Source organism: Vulpes vulpes, chromosome 7 (assembly GCF_048418805.1).
Source record: "Vulpes vulpes isolate BD-2025 chromosome 7, VulVul3, whole genome shotgun sequence".
NCBI lineage: Eukaryota > Metazoa > Chordata > Mammalia > Carnivora > Canidae > Vulpes > Vulpes vulpes.
In genome coordinates this window covers 7,949,216-7,965,362 of record NC_132786.1, presented here as the reverse complement: position 1 = coordinate 7,965,362, position 16,147 = coordinate 7,949,216, and the positions used below count along the sequence as shown (strand labels likewise).

At 37.2% G+C, this 16,147-nt stretch overlaps 1 protein-coding gene across 9 annotated transcripts in view; it reads left to right on the top strand.

Annotated features, from left to right (window-relative positions):
* Positions 1–16,147, top strand: part of AGK (acylglycerol kinase) — a 76,131-nt gene that overhangs the window by 32,474 nt on the left and 27,510 nt on the right. For all 9 annotated transcript variants that reach the window (XM_072762855.1, XM_072762854.1, XM_072762849.1 and 6 more), the window contains 4 exons: positions 2,215–2,290; positions 7,622–7,714; positions 9,412–9,444; positions 10,529–10,623. In XM_072762855.1, coding sequence (XP_072618956.1) covers positions 2,215–2,290; positions 7,622–7,714; positions 9,412–9,444; positions 10,529–10,623 — 297 coding nt within the window. The remainder of the gene's footprint in view (positions 1–2,214; positions 2,291–7,621; positions 7,715–9,411; positions 9,445–10,528; positions 10,624–16,147) is intronic.

Sequence of the window (16,147 nt, the reverse complement as noted above, 5' to 3'; positions counted from 1 at the left end):
AAAGATGTGAATAAAAGCCTTAAATGTTCAAATCATTATTTCTTTAACTTGGAGGAGGTTATAGATTTGTTGTAAATAATTAATATAGCCGATTGAAACTTGTCCAGAGTTTTGCTTCTTAGCGAGAGCTCATCTATCTCCAACTGATCTTTTCTTATCAACCCAGTAAGGAAAACAACCCTGGAAGTGGAAACATTCGTAGTATCAGCCCTTTGTTGTTGGGTTAAGCCCCAGAAGTAGTGAGCTGGAGAGGGGGAATTTTCATTTAGTCTTTCCTGTTCATTCTGATAAGCATTCAGAGCAGGAGAAAGGGCAGGGGATATTTGTGTGATTTGCTTACATGCTCAAGTAGGCCCTTGATTTGAGATATCTTTTTTAAATGTTTCTTGTGAAAATTTGTTCAATTTTTCTATTTCTATTTTAATTCATAAGAAGTATTACATGTTTCTATCTGCCCTTTGGTGGTTATTTTTTAAAGAATGTTGAATTTGGTTTGTGCTTGACTCTACATGCTCCTCATTAGTTCCTGTGGCACCTCTTGCTAGTATAAAATACTCTTAAAGTCAAAGCATGCGTTTTTTTTTTTTAAGTTTTTTTTTAAAAAAATGACTAAACGTGGACGTGGAAGTTACATGTTCATTGTTTTGTAAGTTCTAGTTTTTGTTTTTTTTCTGATGCAGTAGTTGAAAATACTTAGGTGAATAACAGGTTCACTGGTATGTTCAACTTTGAAACTATGCCATTGGGACTTTCTGCAACTTTTGGATTCTTTGATTCCTGGGCTGTGTTTCTGACTCCTGACCTTAATTGGACAAGAATCACTGTCAAAGATGTGGCTTTTATTTTATTTTATTTTTTTTTAAGATTTTATTTATTTATTCATGATAGACATAGAGAATGAGAAGCAGAGACACAGGCAGAGGGAGAAGCAGGCTCCATGCACCGGGAGCCTGATGTGGGATTCGATCCCGGGTCTCCAGGATCACGCCCTGGGCCAAAGGCAGGCGCCAAACCACTGTGCCACCCAGGGATCCCAAAGATGTGGCTTTTAAAACACACACACACACACACACACACACACACACACACACGCTCTCTTTCTCTCTTTCTCTCTCTCTCTCTCTCTCTCTCTCTCTCTCTCTCTCTCTGTCTTCAAAGGGCTCTTTAACTGTTTCTGTTCTCACAAGGCTTCACAATCGTGTTGTTTCCTTTCCTGCAGAACTTACATATCTACATGGGGGGCAGGTTCGTTATTCATACCTTAGTGTATTAATTGATCAGATGCTTATTAAGTATCTTGTAAGTGTGCCAGACATAATCCTAGAGGCTGGGGGACTCAGGATTATAGGATTTGGTGTCTTTTTTCCAGTGTTGTCCCAAAGACTGTCTTGCAAATCACTGGTTGTCAGTGCCCTATGAAAATTCCTAATAGAGGTATGTACAAAGTGATAGGGCAACCAAGAGAAGGATGTGATTCAGACAAGCTACTGATTATCCTAAAGTTGCGTTAGATAATTTCAGACTTTTCCTTTCTTAGTGGAAATTTTGCCTTCATGGAAAAGCATTTTGCTCCTTCCTCTGGGATGTCACTATAGGTTTGAAACTCAAGAAATAGAGATACCTTAGTATTTCAAATTGTTCAAAATGATATATTTTTCCCTCAAAAGTTGTATCCACTGAGCTAGAATCTATATTCTGTGGGGTTCAAATTATTCCCTTGGGAATGTATATGTTAAATATATTCTCTTCCCTCTACCACTGGAATATAAATAAGTTCTATGAGGACTGACAACATCACCCTTAAGTTGGAAGTGTTTGTCTCCTTTGTCATGTTGTATCCCTAGCTCTTACACCTGTGGCTAGCACATAGTGGGTGCTCAAGAAATGCTTGCTGAATGCATCAAACATTGTGTCCTGAGTGGGGCCATATGTAGTGTACATTCTTCTTCTAGAGAAACTAGATTGGAACTGCAAGCATCCCAAGTGGGTAAGAGCTGTTTGTATTCAAAGGTAAACTGGAGGCCCCAGAGTAGTGACATCTCCATTTCTACCCGTAGAACCTGATAACTCGTTTGACTTCCTATACTTGCACAAATGAAGGAAACCTGTGTTCTTAGGCTGTTTCTTGTTCTACTCTAGTGAAGGTGGTTGGGCTTTTTATTCTTCCTCTTGAGAACTTGGTCAAAATTTTTGTATTTTTTCCTTTGTCTGCAGCAAAGCCAGGACTCTATTTGAAAAAAATGCTGCCCCGATTTTACACTTATCTGGCATGGATGTGACTGTTGTTAAGGTAAGAACACTCCAGAGTGTTGATTTTATCCAAGCTACCACTCCTTACAACTTATCCTCTTCTCTTGACTTTGTAGCAGAAATCACTTATCACGTAAGAGGCTGGGAACAGAGAAATCAACGTTGTGTCTTTGTTTTGATCATTAATAAAAGTGGTTTTGTTTTTTTCAAAGCATTGTCAGCTTTTCATTTTCAGAATAAGATTAGATGGAGGCATGAACTGGATTCCTTTCATCTGAAAGCTAGGATGTGGAATTATTGTCTCTTGAAAGATGAAAGTGGTTCTAGCTATAACAATTTCTTTCCTGAAAATAAAAAAATTTCCAGTTTGAGTAGTTAATTTAATTTCTTGGTAGTTCCACAGACAGGTAAACATTTTCTCTCTGGCGAGGAATTTTAAATGTTAAAGCTTTAGAATTTGCGGTATTCAGCTAAGAAAAGGGGACAAAGATAAGTTAGCAGGAACTGTGCTAGATAGAAGACACCCCAAAACTCTGTTGACTTTTAAGTGATATGTGTGTATGCATTTGGTGAAAATCACTCTTGTTATGTTTGTAAATCTGTGGTTTATTTTTAATATTACACAGTTTCATGAAATCAGATATTAAAAGGTAATTTAGTTCACTTTACCATGAAATGTTGATGTCCAAGTGGTCTGTGATGTGGTCTTCCAGTTGTCTGTCTCCAGGGATGAGAGAAGGGGGGAGAGAACTAACATCAATGTGAGTGTTTGTAATGCATGTTACGACCCAGTGTATGAGAGATCCTAGCATGGTTACATGAAAGCGCTCCCTTGAATGTTCACATGAACTCAAATCAAATGGTCTGGACCTAGAGCTGTCTTTTAGGGGAAACTGTTTTATATATTAAAGGTCTTTAGTGGTTCTAGAAGTAGTCAAGTTCTATTGAATGAATTTTGATGAGCCAACATTTTCAGGGAATTTGTTCTTTTCATCTAGGTTTCAAATTAATTGTATCAAGTTCCTAATTTCCTCTTCTTGCAAGTTTATGTAACATTTGTGATATCTTGGGCAGCCTGGGTTGGGCAGCGTGGTTTAGCGCTGCCTTCGGCCTGGGGTGTGATCCCGGAGACCCAGGATCCAGTCCCATGTCGGGCTCCCTGCATAGAGCCTGCTTCTCCCTCTGCCTGTGTCTCTGCCTCTCTCTCTGTGCCTCTCATGAATAAATGAATAAAATCTTAAAAAAAAAAAACCCAAAAACATTTGTGATATCTCATTTTAATCATATTATTTATTTGTGCCATTTTTTTCTCTCCATAGTCTTGTGAGAGGTGTGTCAATGAATCCTTGCCAAGAATCATTTTTTGGCTCGTTGATCTTCTTGTTTATGTTTCTTTCATGAATTTCTAGTGTTTTTTACTGTTTCCTTCATTCAACTTCCTTTAGATTTTTTCCTGCTGTTCTGACATTTAAACTTGGATGCTTACTTACTTTTTACCCTTTCCTAATTTATGGAAAGCTATAAATTCCTCTCTATTGCTTCAACTGCATCTTCTAAGTTTTGTGTCTAATATTTTCATTACCATTCATTTAGAAATATTTTCTAATTAACGTCGATTTTTGCCTGACCTATAAGTTATTTAGACATGTTTTAAAATTTCCTAAAATAAGGTTTTTCTAGTTATCTTTTTATTAATGGTTTCTTATTTAATTGCATTATGGTCAACAAATATAGTCAATACACTTCCAGCATTTGAAAGTTTGGGTTCTGTTTTATGGCCTACTGAGTGTTTTGTTTTCATAAATGTTCCCCGTATGCCTAAAAGGAATATGTACCACTTACTGGGTACCATGATCTACACATGCCCAGTAAATCAAGTCTGATCATTGTGTGGTTCTAGTCTTCTGTGTCCTTACTGACTTTTTTCTTCTGCTTTAACTATAAATTATGAAGGGGGGTGGTTAGTTTAGAACTCTTCCACTGCTATTGGGGGTTTTCTATTTATGTAGTTTTGTTCATTTTTGCTGTTTATATTTTGAGATGATGTCAATAGATGCTTACAAGTTTCAAATCACTTCATTTTTCTGGCATTTTGACCCTGTCCTAGAGCAATTCTCTTCAGCCCCAGCACTGCCTTGGCCACGGTCTGTGTATCTTACTTAGTTTTCTTAGTGACTCTAGTAACTTACTTTGGTTAGTTTTTGCTTGGTGTGATATTTTTATTCCTTTACTCTCAGCCTTTGTGTGTCTTTATATTTTAGATGCTTTATTGATAAGGCATGACAGGGTATTTAAAAGATCCAATCATTTTTTCCCTCTTTTTACTGGATAACTGAACCCATTAATGTTTATTGTAATTATTGCTATATTTATTTCTATACTAGTGATATACTGCTACATAACACACTACCTTGACAGCTGCTTCTCTGCTTAAGTTTCTGTTGCTCAGCGGTCTGTTCAGAGCTGCCCTCGTGGTGGTCTCACCTTGTGCTGGGCCCCTTTGTGGTGAGGCTGAGGAGGGATGGCCTAACTCATGAATCTGTAGGTGGGCTCTGCTTTTGTCTGGCTCAGAGGGTCCCCAGCAGGCTCAGAGGGTCCCCAGCAGGCATCTTCACATGGTAGATGGGTTCTCTGAAGTAAATTATAGACATCATGTCATTTTCACCCCTAGATACTTCAGTATGCACTCTTTATTAAAAAAAAATAAGGCTACTTTTCTGCATAACTGCAGTGTCATTATCATACCCAGCAAAAGTAGCAGTCCTCCAATCAAGACCTATTGACTTGATTCACTTTTCTTTATTTAATATCACTAGGCCACTTTATATTTTTTATCCTTCCTTTGTGCATTTGGAATTTTCTTCTTAACACCAGAGCCTCAAATATGTTAGCCCTACAAAAGTGATCTTTTAAATTATAGTCTCTTAAGTCTGTTGAAATATTTTTGAAGTTTGGTTCTTTAATTCATGTACTTATATTAACTTTTTTGTAAGTATTGACTGCCTACTGTGATCTAAGCCCTGTTCTGGGTTTTGGGGATATAGCCTGAACAAAATAAACTTTTCCATGTCTGTTGCCAAAGAGCTTCCATTGAAAGTGGGAAAGGGAGAGATGCAGATAAGAAACAGATGCAAAGGGATCCCTGGGTGGCGCAGCGGTTTGGCGCCTGCCTTTGGCCCAGGGCGCGATCCTGGAGACCCGGGATCGAATCCCACGTCGGGCTCCCGGTGTATGGAGCCTGCTTCTCCCTCTGCCTATGTCTCTGCCTCTCTCTCTTTCTCTCTCTCTGTGACTATCATAAATAAATAAAAATTAAAAAAAAAAAAAGAAACAGATGCAAAAACATGAGGTTTGTCAGCAACAACTCATGGTGATGAGTGCGAAGAAGAAAAGTCAAGCAGAGTAAGGGGACTAGGAGTAATGGGGGTGTTAGTTTATTTCAGAAGGTCAAAGATGACTGGTTTGAGGAGATGACCATTTGGAGACCTGCTGCAAAGGAGTGAGGCCTGCAGATGCAGGAGGGAAAGAATCTGGGCTGAGGATATTGCATTTCTAGGACTCTGAAGCAGGAATGTATTTGACATGTTTGAGGAATAGTAAGGAGGCCAGTGTCTGTTTTGTAAAAGACTGCAATTTACATATTCAGTAAGATGCCTTTCATCTCTATTGTTGATAGCATCATATAAACTTGGGCTGCCTGTATGGCTGAGTCAGTTAAGTGTCTGACTTGATTTCAGCATAGGTCTTGATTTCAGAGTTGTGGTTTCAAGCCTTGAGTTGGGTTCCACTATGGAGTCAACTTGAAAAAAGGTTCAAGGGAGAGCCCCAAAGAAATGTCACGAGCAATCTACCTACAGTTGGATGTCACTCCACTGAACTGCTCACTCGGAGTACAGACCTTCAGCTGATAACTAACCTACTTGTATTTTAGTGTATTGTTTCCACAGTTCTCCCTCTTGTCCCCAAGGATATCATCACTTAGCTTGCCAGGTGCCTGCTGAAGAGTAGATACAACGTCCGTCTGGTTTCCTGTATCTGCTGATCTAGTAATGTCAAAAAAGATGAGAATAGTCTGAAAAGCCTCATTCTTAGCAAACCCATACTGATTCCCAAGGATTATTTGGGGGTACTCACAAACTGTCATTTTAATCAGGATTGACATCTATCCTTTTAAAAAAAAATTTAGTATTTGCAAATGTGTAACTATAAAGCCAGCCATTTCATTTTTAGAATAAAAGGGGGATAATTCATCATAAAATTCATGGTGTTAGTTTAGGGACTTCCTTTTTCCTCTGTGTTAACTGTGCTTACGTGCTTTAAGCCTATTTGAGATTCAAATCTTTAATTTTTGCCTGTTAGTGTGTCTAGTACAGTATCAATAGGAGGCGATGTTTCCTATGTTAGTATTAGCTGCATTATGTCTTTTAAAATTTAATGTTTGCTTTTAGAGGCAGCAGCTTAGATGATTCATTGAAGTCTGCATATGTATCTGAGAGGAAATAATAAAAATGGTGAGGTTTGGGTACTGTTTCATTGCTACTCTGAATCACACCTGTGCCTTATTGTCTAGTCCTAACAAAGCCTAACCTTTCATTTAGATAGCGTACCAGTCATGAGCAGTTACCTTGCTAGTTGCTTTATATGCTGCTTTATAACAGTACTATGGGGAAGCTATTATTACCGCAACTCCAACACACATAATTTCATTGATAAGGAAATTAAGGTCCTGAAAGTTTAAGGCCACTCAGCTAGAAAGTAGCAGAGTTGGGGTTTAATCTGGGTCTCTTGGGCTCCCAAATCTGTACTTTTTTCATTGCATCTGCTTCTCTCTATTTGCTTTTAGACCTGACTTCCTGCTTTCAGATGAAAGATGTCGGGTAAATAGTGTAATAGAATCTGCACTGGACTGGAAATGAGTCCTTTGAATAGATAACTGTATGACCAGAGACAAATCATTGGGTTTGGGTTTTGTTTTTAAAGGAAGGTTAGGGGCGCATGGGTGGCTCAGTTGGTTAAGTGTCGGCTCAGGTCATGATCTTGGGGTCCTGGGATTGAGTCCCACATCGGGCTCCCTGCTCAACAAGGTGTCTGCTGCTTCTCACTCTCCCTATGTGTGCTCTCTGACTCAAATAAATAAATAAGATCTTTAAAAAAAAAAATAAAGGAAGGTTAAAGATGGTTTCTGAGTTCCCTTTCAGCTATAAACAGTATAAAACTGTATATATGATTGCTTTGATAACTGTTGTTTTTCATGTTTATTAATTATGTAGAATTTAAGGAAAGACTCTGTGTAAAACTTTAAAGAAAATGTCCCATATTTTTACATCTTTGATCTTATGCCCCTGGGATGATACTTCTTTTTGTATTTCAGACTGATTATGAGGGCCAAGCCAAGAAACTCCTGGAACTGATGGAAAACACAGATGTGATCATTGTTGCAGGAGGAGATGGGACATTGCAGGAGGTATGGCTGTTTTTCTGTTTGAAACCATTTTGAAGGTGAGGACAATGGAAATTAGATCTTAGAGCAATGGTATAAGTGGTTATAATTTAAGGAAATGATTTCTTTGTATTTTTTAGAATCCTCACTCTCTGAAACAGGCTTAGCATTACATTTTTGTCATGCACTTTTATTTCATTGTTTTGTATAAACTTTATACCCAGCATATAAGGGGAGTTTTGTTTTATCAAATTTAAGTTGGATAAAATTGCATAAATAAGAAGAAATGGTGGTGGGTATGATATAACTTTTTATATTTTGGAGACTAATGGAGTAGCCCTGTTTGTAAGGGAGCTAGGGAATCAGTTTTAATTATGAGGGATGGTTCTTATAAAATAAACCTAGATCCCCTCCAAAAAAATGTTTGTGTTCTCACATTTTTTCTGTTGCATGGAATGTTACCTGGTAAGAGAACAGTTAGAGGCTGCAGTCTACAGGTTCAGATATACGATCTACTTTTGTTTTAAAATCTCATGTCCTTATGCTAACTCTGGTCCAATAAGGACAGTAAGTACATTGTCCTAGAAGTGCTTTTCCTTTTGAGGGCAATAGACTGGAACCTTCATTACATATTGGAAACCGCTGAAGAGCCCAGTGCAGGCGCCCCTCTAACTGCTCAGTGCTTCTATCCTGAGGGCCATAATTCACATCTGGGCCTCCCTTCTGATGGGCTCTCGCCTCCATTGGGTAGTTTCATCAGTGTCAAGGGATCTGGAGCTAACAGCAGACAGAACAGTGTCCTACGTTTGACTTAGCAGTTATGTGAGCCTTAGTAAGCTTCTTTTAGAAAGGCTGTGCTAATGATCCAGTAATTGTTTTTATAGCTTTTTAATGAAGTGTGAAGAATACTGATAGCATGCCAACAAAGAAGGAAGTAGACCTCATGACAGCCCCATTTAATCCTGCAATGCAGTGAGGCAGGAGGTGAAGGGAGAAGATTGACCAGTCTTTACTTTACAAAATGTTTTTAAGAAATATACCAAATCATTCATGTATTTGGTGTAATCTCAGTCATCCAAAAATAGGCAGTGAATAAAAAAAGTATTGGAGGGAAATATGCCAAAACATAAGCAAATGATGGTTATGTCATGGTGGGATAATGAGAGAGTAGTTTCTTCTTCACGTATTTTTTTACCACTTCTACAAGGCACATGTATTACATTTTAAAAATAAAAAAACAATGATGTACACATTCAAATTAAAAATATCTTTTAAAAGAGGAGCTGCTGTTCCCCTGGCCTTCATATTCCTGGATAAGAAATCTTTATTGAGCACAGACTTCTCTGCATGCATCAAAGTGTTATTTTTGTTCCTGTGTGAGCACTTGTAATGGAAAGTAGGTTCCTCTGTATGATTGATGTGTGCCTCACATTTGTATCCATTTTATAGAACTCAGAACAATATTGCTAATGTAATATGGAGGTTTAATAATTATTTCATCTTAGCCTTTATTGGACTATTGATCTTAAGTCAAGAATCAAATCTAATTTTACTCTGATCCCTTTGCAGAACACTGTATGTTTTAAGAGCCAGTACATCTTTTGACATGGTTTCTAGGAACAAAACAGGAACAAGTTTGTGATCCATGAAAATTGAATCCAATTTTTGTTTGAGAGGGGAAATACAGGTTGTTTATAATAATTTTTTTTTAATGTTTGTAGGTTATTACTGGAGTTCTTCGAAGAGCAGATGAGGTGAGCTTTCAAGAAAGAGTAATTGCATTTTAGCTTTTTACATTTCTGTGCTTTTTATCTTCTTTTGCCTTTTCTCACCATTTTATATTTTAAGGTGGGCACAAATTGTGCTTCCTTGGGTTTTAGCAAATAAAGTACTGTTGCCTGTGTCCTAGAACACTTTGATTAATCTGCAGGGGACTCCTCTGCTTTAGTATTCCAGAGCACCCGAGAGCTTTTACCAGAAAAGCTATTGTTTGAAATATAAATTTTTCCCATGGAACCTTCTCTTCACAGAATTCCTTCATAAATAAATGATGGTATATTCATATACTGGAAGCCATGTAGCAGTAAAAATGAATGAATTAGATCTATAAATATCTATAAATATTTATAGATTTATAGACATATATATACATATAAATATCTATACAATTATTAAATCTAAAAAATATTGAGTAAAAAAGGCTCGTTGCCAAAGTATGTTATGCATTTCTACAGAGTTTTGCAATTCAGAAAGCAATATTATTAATGGATATGTAAATATGTCGTAAAAGAGTAATAATGTGACAAGTAATAATGTCACAGCATCCAGGTACTGGTTTCCTCTGGGAAGGGAGAAGAGGGCTAGGGATGAAGGACTGCTACTTGAACTTGCTTATTGTCTTTGCCTTTTTTACACTTGAGATAGTTTATAAAGAGCTGTCATTAGTTACTGTACAAGTGTTAGATATTTCTAGTTGAATTTTATCCGCAACTTTTTCAACTAGTGTGACAACATAATATAGTCTCTGTCACAGTAGCACATTTATCTAATATCTTTAAGACCTTCATTTTCATAACCAAATTTCTTTCAACTAGTTGCTGCTAATGAGTACCCAGATATTGCTTCCGGATTCAGAGTCCTGTTGATTTCAAGGCCTGCCTTATTTTCTAAAAACCCCTCAACTTAGCATTATCTGGTTGCTGGTCTAAGGAAGGGAGAGACAGGGTGTTGGACTTCGGGTCAGTTACTTTGACATGGTGAACACATCTGTGTCTCTCTGTTCAGCCTGATTTTCTGACCATAACCATAACAACTTTACTTTTCTTTTTTTTCCCTTAGGCTTCCTTCAGTAAAATTCCCATTGGATTTATCCCACTGGGACAGACCAGTAGTTTGAGTCATACCCTCTTTGCTGAAAGTGGAAACAAAGTCCAGTAGGTTGTCAATGTGGGGTCTTAGCGTTTGTGGCTGCGTGAGTCTGAAAGGGACAATTCACATGTGGGGGATATGAATTCTTTGTTTTTAGTTTTGATAGCATGGAACTTCAGATCATTAAGAGGAGGACCTGGATCAAAGGATAATTGTTCAGTTCATTGGGAGCTTTCCCTGTTGGATCTAGGACCCTGGTGATCTGATATCAGGTGTAGAGATGAATATTGACATCCTTCTGTCAGTTTTGAAGGTAGCACCCCTGATCCAAAACTATCTTTATGCCTTTATGTCATGAGATTCTCTAGTGAAGGCAGATTTGCATTGATCATTTGTTTGCTTTAAAAATACATGATGACAAATAGCAAGTCCCCTGAGAAAACTGAACTGGTAGCCTTAGCTTCATTATCTTGATAATATAAGTAGCTTGAACAGCTAAATAATAGTCACATCCTTTAGGAAATGCCTCAAGTGAAAAGTAGTAAGGATAAAGCAGTCGGGAAAGCACCATAGCCCTGGCATCTAAATTAAATTGCTGTGAGTCTAACTGTCTTCAGGAGTCAAGCAGATTGTAGTTATCGTTCTTTTCTCTCAATAGCATTATGTAAACAAGAAGATAGGAATCTTGAATTTGCGTCCTGGCTTTGACAGTGAGAAATAGTATAATCGAGCAAATTTTTGCAGGTTCTTATTGTCAGTTGCCTGATCTTTAATGTAAGCTTTGTGACAGAATTGGGGGAGGTCAATAAATAAAAGCTTGTTGAATGGATTAACAGCATTTCTGGTTATATAACCTTCTAGAATCATAACAATAATAATACTCAGGTGATTTTCTGTTTAGGTTTTTTTTGTGCTTTGGGATTTTGATTAGATTGGTTTTTGCAGATTTATTTTTGCTGTTAGAATTTTAGGAGCCATTTTATATCTTTTAACAATTCTCTTTCCCTATATATATCATAAAAGTTTTGGTCCATACGTCATACACAAGGCATAACCATAGACTTGTCTATCAAGCCTTCGTCAAAATGTTTCCTGCTTCAAGCCTTAATCTGATGGGAATATTCAGCTCTTCACCAGTTATCCTGAAGCCTGACATGGCATTTTAGTTTGCCAGACTTTTTATTCATAGTTTAGAATTTCTGAGGGGCAATGGATATAACAGGTAATGAATTATTCAAACATTTTTGCTTATCTGAGATGAATTCTATCTGGTTTTGGTCTTGGTTACCTTAGAGAATTAGTCTTTTGTTTTATGTCAACATAGATGATTTGAACTGCTCAGCCAAAGTCCCCAGATATGTCAGTGATCCAGAGGGAGACCATGTTCCTTGGAGAACACCTTGCCTGTCCCAAAGCCAGATTATGTGCAGCATGGCCACCCTCTAGGTCTTAGTTTCTTGAAGGTCTTCAGTTTTTTGGAAGCTGATTTTCCCTGGCTTAAACTAATGTTGTTGCTGCTTCTATTTATAATTTAAAGATTTATAAAACTTGATTTATAAGCATGCCCCAGGGCTCTGAGGTAATTAAGTAAATCTACCCTGGGTTCAGAATTTTGTAGACCTCTCAACATGGCAGATGCCTAAGGCCATTTAAAAGAACAAGGCTTTGCTTTTTGCACGGCTGTCAAGATTTGTTGTACCATAATTACTACAGGAGAAAAAGGAATCTTGCATTTGGAATGTTGCAGGTAAATAATTCTAAAAAATAGCTGGTGCGACAGTGCAGCTTTAGCTAGAACTTTCAATTACTGCTGGAAAATGATAAATTCGCGGTTGTATTTTAGCTGTGTGCTGCCAATAATTTTGGAAAAAACCTGATCTTATAAGGCTTCTTCAGTTGCAACATTTTCTTTAAGGTCAGTCTCAAAAGCACTTCCTAAACCTCTCCATGTGCTCAGTACTACACAGAGTAAGTAGAGAGCTTTTGGATCCTTTCTAATAGCTTCCTTCAGAATTAATATATTCATATCAGATTCATCTAAACTTGTGAACATGCCTTTTGCTTTATCCTAGATTGAATTTCATTTTCTAAACTGCTTCCTACTTTCCTGGATAGCATCTGTATTAGAGGAAAAAAATGGGATAAAGGCGTATTGATAGAGAAATATGGGAAAGAAAAATAGGCTGTTTCTTAACTTTGATTTTGCTTACTAGGGAGCCCAGAATGTAATCTAAGTATTTGAGTTAATGTGTATATTTGGGGGATTTTAAAGTGTCGTAAATTGTACCTAAGTGCTAGAAATGCTGATTCAAGTGGATGTGATTCCTGACTTAGATGTTAACATTTTAAGCCTGGTCACACTGGTGGGGAGGCCTGTTAGATGCGGGGTTGCGCTTTGGGAACCTATAGATATTCCTTTGGTGCATCCACAGCAGCCTCACTAAGTGAGGGAGTGTGCCCTTGGAATCAGAAATTCAACCTGAAGTTGAATTTCATTTTGCAGTGAACTTGCTCTGTCATCTTGAGAATTTTATTGAATCTCTCTGAGCATTGGTTTCTTTACCTGCATTTATCAAATGCCCAACAGTAGTACTTACTTCAGAAGTTGTTAACAAGTTAAAAATAAAGACTAGTTAGGTAAGCAGGTAATTATGCTTGGTAAATTATTGGATATGTTGAAGACTTTATGCATCTTTATTGATAATTTAGGATGGGAAAACGTGAATAACAAATAGGATGACTGTATAGCTACTGAGTCCAGTTTCTATAATTAAAATAATAGAAGCAAATCAAAGAAGAGAACACTCCATTGTCTTGCTGTTTCACCCGAGGAAAAACATTTTTTTTTAAAGATTTTATTTATGTATTCATGAGAGACACAGAGAGAGGCAGAGACCCAGGCAGAGGGAGAAGCAGGCTCCATGCAGGGAGCCCGACATGGAACTCAATCCTGGATCTCCAGGATCACACCCTGGGCTGAAGGTGGCGCAAAACTGCTGAGCTACCAGGGCTGCCCAAGGAAAAACATTTTTAAAGGAAAAAGCATTTTATAGATATTCCAGTCAGTTACTATGGAATGGTGACTTTTCTACCAAATTGACATTATTAACCAGAAATATACAGAACAGAATAGATTAGCAGAAGCTATATTTGAAGAGAAACTACACTCTTCTGAATGGAGATTATAATAATTTCTGAGTGACTCTTTTCTTATAGTTAAGTGCTAGACATAATAAATCTTTTACTTTGTTAGTAATTACTATATAACAACAGTAAAATACTAACATTGGTAAACCTTTACAAAAACATGGAATACTTAGAGATAAATCGAACAAGATATGTGTAGGATTTATTTGAAGAGAAATCAAGAAAACAAATAAATGGAGAGATATCTGCTCCTTCAAAATTCAACACAATCAGAATTTCAGAAGACATTTTATAGATATTGACATGTACATTCTAAAATTTATCTGGAAAAATAAAGGAACTAGAATACTAGAATAACTTTGAAAAAGAATAACAAAGTTTGAGGACTTACCCTATCTGATTCCAAGACTTATTCTCTAAAGCTACAGTAATCAAGACAGTATGGTCTTGCAAAAGAAGAAATGGATAGATCAGTAGAAGAAAGTGTCCAGAATTAGGCCCACACATATCTGGATACTTGATATTTTTTTTTTTACAAAGGGGCCAGGACAATTCAATGGAGAAAGGTCAGTTTTTTTCAACAATTGGTGCTGCAATAGTTAGCTAAGTGCATACACAAAAATGAACCATAACCCATACCTAATATATATAAAAATTGACATGGAATCGATCATAGACTTAGATATAAAACCTAAAACTGTAAAACTCCTAGAGGAAAATCTTTGTGACTTTAAGCTAGGCAAGGATTTCTTAGGACACAAAAAATAGAAACCATAAAAACAACAAAAAAGGTAATTTTGGCTTCAGCAAAATTTAAAACATTTGGTCTTTGAAAAGCATTGTTTTTTTAAAGGATTTTATTTATTTGGGAGAGAGCATGAGTGAGAAAAAAAATACAAGCAAAGTGGAGGGGCTGAGGGAGAGGGAGAAGCAGGCTCCCTCCTGACAACATGAGGCTCAATCCCAGGACCGTAGGATTATGACCTGAGCCGAAGGCAGACACTTACCCCACTGAGCCACCCAGGCACCCTTGAAAGCATTGTTAAAGAAATGAAAAGACAAACTGCACACTGGGAAAAAATATTTGCAAGGCACATGTCTGATAAAGGACCAATATCCAGAGTATACAAATAACTCTCACAACTCAATAATAAGAAAACAGCCTAATAGAAGGGCAAAAAATATTTGAACAGACCCTTCACCAAGGACATAGATGGCAAATAAGTCTATGAAAAAATATTCATCATTAGTCATTAGGGAAGTGTAAATTAAATCCACTCTGAGATATGTCTATTAGAATGGCTTAAACCAGTCAGAAACCTGACCTCATCAAGTGCTGACAAATACACAGAGCAGCTAAAAATCTTATGTTGGTGGTGGAAATGCAAAATGGTACAGCCACTATGGAAAATAGTTTGGCAGTTTCTTTTAAAATTAAACCTATGAGCAGCAATCATACTGCTAGGTATTTATCCAAAAGAAATGAAGACATAGGTCCATACAAAAACCTATACATGAATGTTTACAGTAGCTTCATTTGTAACTGCCAAAAACTGGTAATGGTGCCAATGTCTATCAGCTGGTGAATGGAAAAACAGTGGTATATCCATACAATGGAATACAACTCTGCAATAAAAAGAAACAATCTTTAAATCCATTCAGCAACATAAATGAATCTCATAGTCATGTGAGGAGTTTTTAAAAGCTCAACTACAAAGGTTTCATACTTTTTGTTTAAGTTTATATGACATTCTGGAAAACAGTAGTTGCCAGCAGCTGATGGTGGGAGTGGGTTGGGCACAAAGGGCCATGAAAGAACTTTCTGAGATGTCATTAGTGTTCTTTTTCTTTTCTTTTACTTTTTTTAATATTTTATTTATTTATTCATGAGAGACAGAGAGAGAGGCAGAGACACAGGCAGAGGGAGAAGCAGGCTCCATGCAGGGAGCTTGATGATATGTTCTTTTTCTTGGTCATGGTCATGGTTACGTGACTGAAGGCATTTGTCAAAATTTGTAGAACAGTGTACCTAAAAGGGTGAAATTTCCTATTTATAAATTATATCTTGGCATGCCTGAGTGGCTCAGTGGTTGAGTGTCTGCCTTTGGCTCAGGTCATGATCCCAGGGTCCTGGGATTAAGCCTTGTGTTGTCAGGAGGGAGCCTGCTTCTCCCTCTGCCTCTGCCTCTGCCTTTCTGTCTGTGTGTCTCATGAATAAATACATAAAATCTTTAAAAATTATATCTCAAACTAACTTTGAAAAAGAAGTTAAAATATTAAGCTAGTTTTTTCAAACATAGATAATTCTACTTGTGTGAATAGGTACTAGGGAGGAACTGTTAGTTCAACCAGGGTTGACATTGAGATGGACCTTTGTTGGCTACTCTTTCTCATCATTCATTCTGATTATCTACTGACCGTTGTCTTCCACCCTTGCAGTTC